The 12,267-nt window shown below is 29.5% G+C and overlaps 1 protein-coding gene across 2 annotated transcripts; it reads left to right on the top strand.

The window, feature by feature from the left end:
- Positions 1-5,036: 5,036 nt before the first annotated feature.
- Positions 5,037-11,778, top strand: LOC8259393 (uncharacterized protein At4g26485). 2 transcript variants are annotated; one of them, XR_001536389.3, is made up of 4 exons: positions 5,037-5,446; positions 5,550-5,748; positions 6,375-6,726; positions 11,628-11,778. XR_001536389.3 is itself a non-coding variant. In XM_002534458.4 (3 exons), the coding sequence occupies exons 1-3, from the start codon at positions 5,206-5,208 to the stop codon at positions 6,673-6,675; spliced, it is 741 nt and encodes a 246-aa protein (XP_002534504.2). In that variant the 5' UTR covers positions 5,037-5,205; the 3' UTR covers positions 6,676-7,011. The 2 variants fall into 2 exon arrangements, 1 of the variants encoding a protein (XP_002534504.2); XM_002534458.4 differs by lacking the exon at positions 11,628-11,778 and having other exon boundaries at positions 6,375-7,011.
- The last annotated feature ends 489 nt before the right edge of the window (positions 11,779-12,267 follow it).

Consider the following 12,267-nt stretch of genomic DNA (forward strand, 5'->3'; position numbering starts at 1 on the left):
TTTGTTCTAATTTGAGCGAGTTGTAAATAGAAATAAATTCTATATTTTAATAAGTTATAAAAAATTTTAAATTCCATCTTAATTTATCTATATAGTAATATTTTTATATATATTTTTTAAAAATATTTTATATAATATTTTGTCTCATCAATCTTATTCATATAATATGACAAGATATTAAAGTATTTTATTTTTGGTTGTTATTATTTTACCAATAAAAGTAAATATTAAATTAAAAAATTTAATACTCAAATCTTTATTAAGTTATAAGCTCATTATAGTTATAAATTTTATTTGATCCCAAATGTATGACTATAAGGAAATTTTACTGTATATATAAAAGATACTGAAAAGATATATTATTTAACTTTTAAAATAATACATTATTGTCAAACTAGTTAGATGTGATAGATTAATATTTTTTTCATCTTTGTTTTATTCTTCATGAATTGAAGGATATGAAATATATTTATAATAACCAGTATATTTTGATAACAATAAAGATGCATATTTAAAAAATATATAAACCTTATACTAATAATATGCCAAATTAAAGTTAAAAATTATATAAAGACAAAATTAAAATAAAACTAAAAGATTTATTTAAAAATATCAAAAAAATAATAATAGTTTTGTGTATATAGCAATTATTTGAATTTTATGACAATAGAATGATATATCCGAAAAAGGATAATATATTATTGTCATGACTTTGTCAAAAAAATGATACTATAATGCAGTTTCAGTAAAATTGTATAAATAAAAAAAATTTCAATTTTAAGATGTAGAAATAAAAAAAAATATTAAACCATAAAAATAAAATTTTATAATATATTATTCGTATATATATAGAGAAATCTTTTTCTTTATACAAATAATGTGTATGCTTACTTTTTTCTTTTTTCTTTTTTCTCTTTTCTTATTTTGCTTTTTTTTTTTTTAAATACTTAAGTTAGAACATAATATATATCAAGTTTTCTTATTTTGGTTTTTTCTTAAAAATACTTAAGTTAAAACATAATATATATCAAGGACGTAATTTAAAATTGAATATGAATTGAATTTCACACTTAAAATGAAAACACTAAATTCATTTCATTTAAATACAAAAAACACATTTAAGATCAACATTCGTCTACTAATAAATTCTATCAAAAATTTACTTTTTATTGAAATAAATTTTGAATAACGTTTGAACCAAACAAAATCATAACCGAAAAACTTTGGAAAAACAGCAGAAATTCCGATTCTTTTTTAATTTTTTATACCCTTACGGTTCCGGTTGATTTTTTTTTTTAGTTTTTTAGTAAAATAATCGAAAAACAACTAAAGATAATTGAAAAATAAATACAATAAAAATTAAAAAATTTTAAAAAACCATAATTTTAGAAAATTACAGTAAAATAATTTTTTTATTTATCTTAGTATGAACCTATTTGGTTTGGCTAATTAATATAGCTGGTGGCCAATAGTTTGTAGCTGACGGCGGATAACTAGTAACTGGTAGCTGATAAATTTAACAGTTTTAAAATTTTTTATTAGTGGTTATTGTTAATATATTAAATCATTATTGAAGGTATAATTTATTTTTTAATAAATATTTATTTTATTTTATTATTTTTAATTGTAGAAATTAATAAAAATATTTTATAATAATTAAAAATACTATAATAAATTTTATTCACTTTAGATGTATTTATTATTAAAAGTAATTATAAATTTATTTTTAATAGTGAAACTTTAAATTGAAATTCTAATAATAATAAAATTTTAATTTCAAATGTCATAATTATAAATATCATAGTTATTTATCTATTAAGTATAATTCAAAATAGTAATTATTGGTTATAAGTTATAATAAGTTAGTTATATGAGATCAATTTAAATAAATTATTATAAATAAGTTTTTAATATTTTCTAAATAAATAAATAAAATCAAATTAGCTATCAACTGATAAAAAGATTTTAAAATATATCTGATACAATCAACAACTGATTATAATTAAATAAGCTATAAGCAACTGATTTTTAATTTTTTTTTAAATTTAATATAGCTATTTAATGAAAAATAACTATCGGCTCCACAAAATTTTTAAACCAAACATTCTCTATATTTGTTAAAAGTTTCTAAAAACATTTAGTCTCTTTTGCTTGCTTTATGAGACAATTTACGCCCTGCACCCTAAGCCATCTTGTAGTGTGGTCTGGAAACAAGGCCATATGTGTGGGACTGTATCTAGAGATGGCAGTTGGGCGGGTATTTTCAAATATCCGATCCGACCGAATTCTATTGGGATAAATTTAGATAATAATAAATGGATTAGAAATTTAAATTTACTATCCGTGTCAGATTCAGATTCGACCGTGCGGATACCCGTTACCCGATCCCGATTATGTAGACGGATACGGGTAGATGGTACCCGAACCCGAACCCGCTACCCATTTATCTAAACGGGTATCTCGCGGGTACCTTACCTTATTAGATCCGTTAAATTTTTTTTAATATTTAATTCTTTTTTTATTACTTTTTTCATCATAAATATTGAATCTTAGACTTTTTATAGAAAAATAAAGTCATTCTATTGTTAAGCCATTTAATATTTTTTTAGAAAATATACAAACATATACATATACATAGAGAAACACACACATATATACTTAGATGCTTTCAGCAGTTATCCGCTCTGCACTTGGCTACCCAACATTTACCGTGGGCACGATAACTGGTACACCGGAGGTGCGTCCTTCCCGGTCCTCTCATACTAGGGAAAGGTCCTCTCAATGCCCTAACGCCCACACCGAATATGGACCGAACTGTCTTACGACGTTCTGAACCTAGCTCACGTACTGCTTTAATGGGTGAACAGTCCAACCCTTGGAACATACTACAGCCCCAGGTGGCGAAGAGCTTACATCGAGGTGCCAAACCTTCCCGTCGATGTGAGCTCTTGGGGAAGATCAACACTATGATTCGAATACACATTAATTCTTAGGCTTCACTGTTATCTGCTACATTCAAATGAGTTTGAGATTGGATCATATCATTTTTTTTATCTATTATTTTAATGCAAAGGAAAAAAAGATATATTGTTTGTCCAAAACAAAAAAAAAAACTTTCGATTTATTTTAGCACCCCAAAACAAAAGTCTTTTTCCTTTAGTTCTATATTCCTATCCCGAAATAATGAATTGAGTTCGTATAGGCATTTTTTATGCTGCTATTGAAATAGTCGTTCTTGCTATATTTTCTGCTACTCCACTCATTTCATAAAGTATTCCACCTGTTTAACAACAGCCACCCAATATATATATATATATATATATATATAAGCATTTTAAATATGCAGTTAGAGGATGTACAAGTTGTAATAAATATTCTATTTTATTTAGTTTTTATTATTTATAATATTATTTTAAATTTTGTTGAATTTATGCTTGGTTTGTATTAATATATCGAACATTTAATGTTGAATAGTTAGACTTGATTAGTCTATATTTTGTAATTTTTTTATTTTTATTAATTTAAATTATTGTAAATGGGTGCCCATTTAATTATCTGAATATTCATATAAATGGATTTTTAACAGGTAGGGTACCCGTTACCTATTTAAAAACACATAAGATTTATTTAATAGTCATTTACTTTAAACGAGTTTTAATCGGGTTCAGATATTTATAGGTGTTTCTATTAGAATTTGAGACGAGTTCAAGTACCAAGGAAAACTTCTTAAACAGATTTGGGATGGGTTTGGGTAAGTATAATTTAAATGGGTTCGAGTTCGGATAGCATTAAACGGGCGGGTACCCTATCTGTTGCCATTCCTAATTGTATCCCACTCCTTTACTCTCTTTTTTAATTTGAAATTGTAATAAAACAAATTATAAAAATTAAAATTATATAATTTTGATATTAAATAAATATTTTTATATTTAAAAATTAATAGTATGAGCCGCACAAAAAATTTCTTAATTAAATATTCTCTGTATTTTTTAAAAGTTTGCAAAAACTTTTAGTCTCTTTTGCTTGCTTGCTTTATGGTGACCAAGCTAATGATGGGAAAATGAGCTTGTACAAGGAGAAGAACAAGGTTTTATGTAATGGTTTAATTTCCATGGGCTTTTTGGAGCCCAGGTATGAGAAATATTGAATTTTAATTAGGTTAATTGCAAATTGGGCATCGAAGAGTTGTGGCCCTTTGGTCCCATCCACCCATTACTTCTTAAGTTTTTTGTCGTATCATCATGGGTTTATTTAACCAAAAATAGTAAAATACTTAAGTTTGAATTCCAACTTCTGTATTATAATTAACATTTATTTAATATTTATTTAAGTATTTGGAGTTATAAATAAGGAGAAAGAGGGTCTCACCTTTAAAAATTAATACTTTATTTAAGTTGAAAATATATATATATATATATATATATATATATATATAATTATCACTTTGTGATGGTAAAAATTAAAATATGAGCATTTATTAATTGTTAGGTAAACTCAATCTTCTAAATTAATTATATTGTGACATATGACTTAATTTATTAATTATTGTTTATTAATTATTGTAATTTTATTGGTCAATTTTTATTTATTACTATCAACAACTCATAATTAAAATTCAACCAATAAAAATGCAATAATTAATAAATTAAATCATATATCATACAATTAATTTAATCAATAGATGATATAGGATATTGAATCTATCTAAATATTTCTACTATTATACATTGTTACATCTTTCCTTTATAATTTAATCACAAGTTATTACCAATTATATTGAAAATCTCTTATTATTTGTAGGAGTAATCTATGATTCATAGGATACCAAAAGATAGAAAAGAGATTATAGGAAAAGAGTCAGATCGCATAAAGAATGATGTAATTGTATAAAATTACGGGAATTCGATAAAGAATTATAAGGTTGATTCTTTAGTCCTCATTTTTCTACAATTGGGTCCAAAGTCCCAATAGTATTCTTTTACATTTTGGTTTTAGCTCCTCATGATCTATCAACGTTTGATTACCAAGAAATCATCAAGACTATGACGAAAGGTATTTTTGAAAACACAGAGACCAAAGTGTTTATTGTGCTAAACCTCAGGGATCTAATGTAATTTTCCTACAATGAAAAAGCAAAATGGTTAAGAGTAATAATAATAAAGCTTTGTTGGAGTGACTGATCTTTTGATACTGCTCGAAACCCAAATGAGGAAGGCGACGAAAGAGTGTGAAAAATTAGAATCAGAATCAGAATCAGAAGAAGACACAGATGATGATATTGATGATGATGATGATGATGATGATGAACCAGAGAAATGGAGAAGACACTACTCATCAAAGCATAAAATGTTGTTGGTTGGGGATGGTGACTTCTCTTTTTCTCTCTGCTTAGCCAGAACTTTTGGTTCTGCCCATAACATGGTTGCCACTACTATCGACACTCAAGGTTTTTTTTTTTTCTAAGTTTTCTTGTTAGTGTTTGCTAGTGGGTTGTTTTTATTTTGTGAAAAGAAATGGAAAATAATATGATAATTTCATTTGCGAGGCAGAGAACATAGAGAAGAAGTACAGTAATGGAGTATCAAATGTGAGGGAACTAGAAGAGAGGGGATGCTTGGTATTGTATGAAGTGGATGCAAAACAGATGAGCCAACACTTTTTCTTGAGAACTCAAAGGTTTGATCGGATTGTGTATAATTTCCCTCATGTTGGTTTCCTCTATCGTGAGGGTAGCTACTGCCAAATCCAGTTACGTTTCCTTGCATTTGGTTTCATTTATCTTGATTGCTCCTTTGCTATTGTTATTATCATGTCTTTTTTTTGGAAGTTCATGTAATTAAAAATAGTGACTCTTTGGTGGAAATAAAGTATGGACTGATAGTTTGATTCAAATCAGGAGTTTACAAATTATAACATAGAATGTGAGAAGTGAAGAGAGGGTATAATTATCTCCTTTGATTAGTGCAATGTAATGCAGCTAAAAATCAAATTAAGATTTTCACATTACTGGGGATTTTGATCAATTACTTGGGAGAGTGGTGACTGGAATTGCTAAAAAGACATCAATTCTTGAGAGAAGGAGGAATTTTCTGTACAACATATTCTATTTGACTGTTTTCTTCTTAAATTGTCTTTTAGTTGTTTAATAGAAGATTTTATATTCATATAATTGTAGCATGAAAATGGCTAATGAAACTTGGGTATCTCTGAAAAAACAGAAAAAATTAATGACATGTTTGCACCGCCTACTTGTCATTATTAGGACCCAACTGTATGTGTCAATGGGCCTCATGTCTAGAGCTTAAGATTTTGGTATTCTGGTTGATGAAAAAAGTAGGACATTCAATTGATTCATATTTGGGTGATTGAAATAGGTTGAACAAGAGATTGATAAAGGGTTTTCTATCCAATGCCAAAGTGCTGTTAAAGGAGGATAAGGGTGAGATTCATGTAACGCACAAGGAAGGCGATCCCTACAACAAATGGGGCTTAGTTAAGAAAGCAGAGAAGATTGGCCTGGTTATGCATGACATTGTTCCTTTCTCCAGACATGATTATCCAGGATATGACAACAAAAGAGCTCATGGGATTCTTTCTGACGCCCCCTTTCCTCTTGGTGATTGCAGTACTTACAAGTTCAAGCTCAACAACTCACCCAAACTAACTATAAAATAGCAAGTGTCAGCATTCAGACGCGCCAGACCAAGCAGGAACTCTTCATTTCAGGTACCTCTAATATGTTCATAAAGCTTCTCTTTTCTTAATCTACATGTAGTTTTGAAGCTTCAGACGTGAAAAAGCTAAGGTCTCAGAGCTAGCACTCCTGCTTACTCATATGAATTGGCTAGTTATGTGTTATCATATGTTTGTACTGTTTGAATCAATGGTAGAGCACAACTAATGGTGCAAGTGCATTACATAAAGAGTAACAGATATGATTACTGTGTTGGTAAGAATTGTATATTTAGCATTCAAATCTTTAAGCAAAGGATTGCAGATAAGTGTTCTAGATTTTTTTTTTCAAAGTATTTGAGTTCTTCAAATTTAGGCATAATGATTTGCAATTTTAACCTACATTCTTAAGCATCTAGAGAAAATGAGTGAATTGATAAAACTAACCTTTAATTTCTCTTATTATACCATTTACTAAGACTTTATTTAATTATTAATAACATTTAGAACTTTTTTATATTAAAATATATATAAATTTATAATTTTCATGTTTAAAAAAAAAAAAAAAAAAAAATCTTCACCAGAATAATGCACATAATGCAACCAGAAGGAAGAAATTTAGTAAACAAGGAAATACAAGTTTATGCTGAAATAACAAAAATTAAAACAAGATTGTTTTCGTATCAAATGAGTAATATTTTATTAGTTTTAAATAAAAATTCAAAGTAATTCTTTATTTCCTATCAACTAAAAAAATAATAAAAGGAAAAAGAAACATAGAAATCTGCCAAGTACAATAGGAAGAATTATTTTTTATTCTCTTAAGAAAATTATTAAAAGATCATAGCAAAACTATTGATTGTTGTGTAATTGAATTAATTGAAATATATGTCGCATCATATCAACTTCTGGTTATTTCTAGACAGAATTTATTAATATTTTCATTTCAATTTTTTGGATAGAAATTACCAATTATGAGGACAATTTTTAAATTTTAAACTCTGTCGCTTAGGATTTTTTTCTTTTTCAGGAGAAATGCAAATATCTCAATTATGAGAATAAATAAGTAACCACTAATATGAAAATAATATATATATTATTTTATAATAAAAAAGACAGTTTTCTCTGACTATTCAATCTTATTATTAGGGCAGTGGTAAGTTACAATTCAGAAGCTAATCACAAATCAACTCTGCAAATATCTTTGAATAAATCCAATTGTTTAAAACTTAAATTTCATCCTCTTTTAAAGTAAAAATCCTTCTATCTCTATAAAAGAAAAATTATATAATTCTGTCAAAAAGCTATAAAGTCACTTTGTCTCATCTCTTATCCATTTAATATGACATTTACTAATTTTACAAAATTATCTTTTGATTTTAAAATATTAAGAGACAGTTTTGTAAAAATAGTATATGACGCAAGATAAAAGATGAAACAAAAAAAAAAGGATTATATATTATTACCATCCAATGATTGAGAAAAAAAAAAAAAGGGATTGTAGAGTAAATATCTCAAACAAAATCAGTAGAAGATGACCATAATGTGGACCTAATTAGTCAACTTAGAAGATCAACATTGTTGCCGAAAATTAGGGATCACAATATTGGAAAGGGAAAATGGGTGGGTTGGCCTTACTTGTCTTCATTCATTTAGCGTTTAGTTAGTAACTAAGGAGGAATTCATGGACTTGAAATCAATATGGGATCTTCATCTGCTTCAAACTCTGTACCCATTTAGGTCATTAGTAAAGTTCCCATCTTGGATTTTCAAACTATTAGGTTTACCTAAATTCTCATTATTTTGGTCGAGATTAGGGAGTGATATAATACAAGTGCTTGTCATTATTTTGGTCCATACTAAGGAGTGATACAATGCAAGTGCTACAAGCGTTAAAGTTTTACAAGGGATACAATATAGAGATAGCAATTTTAAACAGGACCAAAAATATTGGCTCTATTACTAGTGACGGATGGAGTCGAGTCTAAGCCACTTTGCCCCGTCCCCGTCCCCGCCCCCAAATATACTCAATACATATAAATAAATAAATAATTTTTTAAATATATTAAAAATTATTTAAATATAGACTTTATTTCTTAATTATACTTAATAATAATTAAAATATTTAATAAATATATTTTAGAAATTAATAAAAATATATTAAATAAATTTAATAGATATTACCTAAATTCGACCACATTCTAAAAATATTTTTCTACTTCGTACCCGCCCCATCAGGGCGGGAATGGGGAAGGGCAAGCTCACCCATTGCCATTTCTAATACAATGTAGAGCAATTGCATTTTAGGAATGGATCTTTTCATAAATATCCAAAAAAAAGCCTAAAAAGAATTTTTACCGTTACAATTTTTTCTTTTTAAAAATATTATAATCTTAAAAAATTATTTTAAAAACACTGTTGTATATGTTAGGGTTACTTTTTTACAAAATGGTATATATATTATTACCAATGGCGGAGGAGCAAGATGTAAGGGCATTTTAATTGTTCTCCAGTATTGACAAATGTTTCGAATGACATAGGTATCTTTTGAGAGCTTAAAGTAAGGCCTGTGAAGAATATAGATGATATGACATCCTGAAGCCTTGAAGTCATTGTCTATGAACAATTTATTTTCATGAATGATTTTGAGGAGATCCTTTTTTCCATTGATATGGGATTTTGAACCAAGTGAGATATTTCCATTGATATGTCCCTGCATTTGTATCAATATTGAAGAAGTATAACAGGTCCATGACTGGCACTTCTATAGCATGATAACAAACTGTGGAAAGACACCACAAAAACCATAGTTCACTTTCAATTTGTGGATGGGTAGGAAAAATGTGATAGATTAAGCACTAAGGGTAATCTGGATAAAAAAAATTGGGTTGGATAAGTAGCGAGAAAGTCTGTTGGATGATTGCCAAATAATGAAACATCATATTTTTGGCAAAATTGTTGACCTGTTTTGTTGTGAGACTTGTAGGAAGGTCTGGTAGTGAGGGAGGTTGCAGAGGCTTTTTTGAAGACGTAGAGGCCATGAAGATTAATTGTTGAGGTAAGAAGGACAATAGGTTGGGGTTTTGGTTATGGTTTTGATAATCTGGATAAGAAATCTGGGATGAAGTTTTTTGTTCCTTTTATATGCTGGACTTCAAAATCATACCTGTTAAATCATGGGTTTAACCTCAATAATTGTGGTTCTGGTAAGGTTTTCTAATTGGATTCAAGGATCTTTGGAAATGAAGAGTTATCCATTCGTACCAAGAAGTGTTGACCAATCAGAAAGAATTCAAACTTTTTTATCCTATATTTAACTGCCAGAATCTCTTTATATATTGAATGGTAATGCTTTTCTACTGAAGAACATCATCAACTCCTGCAACAATTCATTGCTATCATCCAGAAGTACGGAATAATGCTTTCAGAAAAGAAGAGTATTATTAGCCAGCAAGAGATAGAGTTCTTTGGAATGAATTTTAAGGACGGCCAATATACGTATGGTCCACACTTGACAAAAGAGCTTGATAATTTTCCAGATGAGAATCTCTCTACAAAGCAAATCCAGCAATTTCTTGGGATACTCAACTATGTCAGGGAAGTCATATCACATCTGTCCAGTTACACATGTCATCTTTCTAAAATGCTCAAAAAGAACCCCCTCCTCTTGGGGAACAGAACAGACAAAAGCTGTCAAAAGACTGAAAGAATTGGCTCACAATCCTCCACCACTTACCATCCCTTCTACAGGACATCTTATCCTACAGACAGATGCATCAGATCACGCATGGGGGGCAATTCTTCTTGAAAATCTCAATAACAAGGAAAAACTGTGTAGGTATGCATTAGGACAATTTTCTCCAGCAGAAAAGCATTACCATTCAATATATAAAGAGATTCTGGCAGTCAAATATAGGATAAAAAAGTTTGAATTCTTTCTGATCGGTCAACACTTCTTGGTACGAATGGATAACTCTTCATTTCCAAAGATCCTTGAATCCAATCAGAAAACTTTACCAGGACCACAATTATTGAGGTTAAAGTCATGGTTTAGCAGGTATGATTTTGAAGTCCAGCATATAAAAGGAACAAAAAACCTCATCCCAGATCTCTTATCCAGATTATCAAAGCCACAACCAAAACCCCGACCTATTGTCCTCCTTACCTCAACAATTAATCTTCATGGCCTCTACGTTTTCAAAAAAGCCTCTGCAACCTCCCTCACCACTAGACCTTCCTACAAGTCTCACAACAAAACAGGTCAACAATTTTGCCAAAAATATGATGTTTCATTATTTGGCAATCATCCAACAGACTTTCTCACTACCTATCCAACCCAATTTTTTTTATCCAGATTACCCTTGGTGCTTAATCTATCACCTTTCTCCTACCCATTCACAAATTAAAAGTGAACTATGGTTCTATGGTGTCTTTCCATAGTTTGTTATCATGCTATAGAAGTTCCAGTCATGGACCTCCTATACTTCTTCAATATTGATACAAATGCAGGGACATATCCATGGAAATATCTCACTTGGTTCAAAATCCCATATCAATGGAAAAAGGATCTCCTCAAAATCATTCATGGAAATAAATTGTTCACAGACAATGACTTCAAGGCTTTGGGATATCATGTTATCTATATTCTTCACAGGCCTTACTTTAAGCTCTCAGAAGATACATATGCCACTCAAAACATATGTCAATACTAAAGAACAATTGAAATGCCCTTACATCTTGCTCCTCCGCTAATAACAAGGGAATTAAAGCTTACTCTACAATTGAGAAATGATTTAGGAAGGACCAATGTCTCTACACCACTTGTCTGCACTTACAATGGACCTGATAATCAATGGATTGAACACTCCATCACCGAATGATCCACTTTACCTTTGCTGCCATCACCACTAGATGATCCAAGTCTGACCATAAAACAACAAGATGCAATTATGCAGGATTCTCAGCCCTTGGACGATGACAGTGGTCTATGGTATCCAACTTTTTTTGCTGGCAATGAAAGACAACACAACACCCAATCTCTCTCCTCCATAATTCATGAAATAATTGAGAAAAAGATAAGATTTCCCATCTTATCTTTTCCGTCCTAATATGTGTATTATTTTTATGTCCTTTTGTGCATGTGATAAGATTCCCCATCTTATTATCTTTATGTAAAGTTCCTATGTGTACACGTGTAAAAAGATAAGATTTCCATCTTATCTTTACTGTCTTATTGTATTAAGGCTCCTCTATATAAAGAGAAGTCTCGAGTAATGTAGGCAAGTTGCCTCCTTTTCAGCTATCAAGAAATAAAATTTTTCTTATGGCTTTCTAAACTCTTCATCTCTTCCTCTCGATCCTTTGGCTATGAGTCTTTAGCTTGCACGATCTGTTCTTCTATAATTCAAAAGAACTAACTCGGCTACAAGAATCCAAAAGAGCACAAATACCTTTCATGGCAAAGCTGCCTTCACTTGGTCTTAGCTTGAGGATTTATCTTGCCTTGAGTTTACAGTATGAGAATTATAGAATAAACAGCTCTCGGCTTCACATTCCTCGTATATGTTTAATATATGTTTAATGATATTAATGTGA

Source organism: Ricinus communis, chromosome 6, assembly GCF_019578655.1.
Source record: "Ricinus communis isolate WT05 ecotype wild-type chromosome 6, ASM1957865v1, whole genome shotgun sequence".
Taxonomy (NCBI): Eukaryota; Viridiplantae; Streptophyta; class Magnoliopsida; order Malpighiales; family Euphorbiaceae; genus Ricinus; species Ricinus communis.

Coding starts and splice junctions, on each gene's coding strand:
- LOC8259393 (XM_002534458.4), top strand. CDS start 5,206: ATGAGGAAGGCGACGAAAGAGTGTGAAAAATTAGAATCAGAATCAGAA. Junction 5,447..5,549: donor CACTACTATCGACACTCAAG/GTTTTTTTTTTT, acceptor TTTGCGAGGCAG/AGAACATAGAGAAGAAGTAC. Junction 5,749..6,374: donor GGTAGCTACTGCCAAATCCA/GTTACGTTTCCT, acceptor TGATTGAAATAG/GTTGAACAAGAGATTGATAA.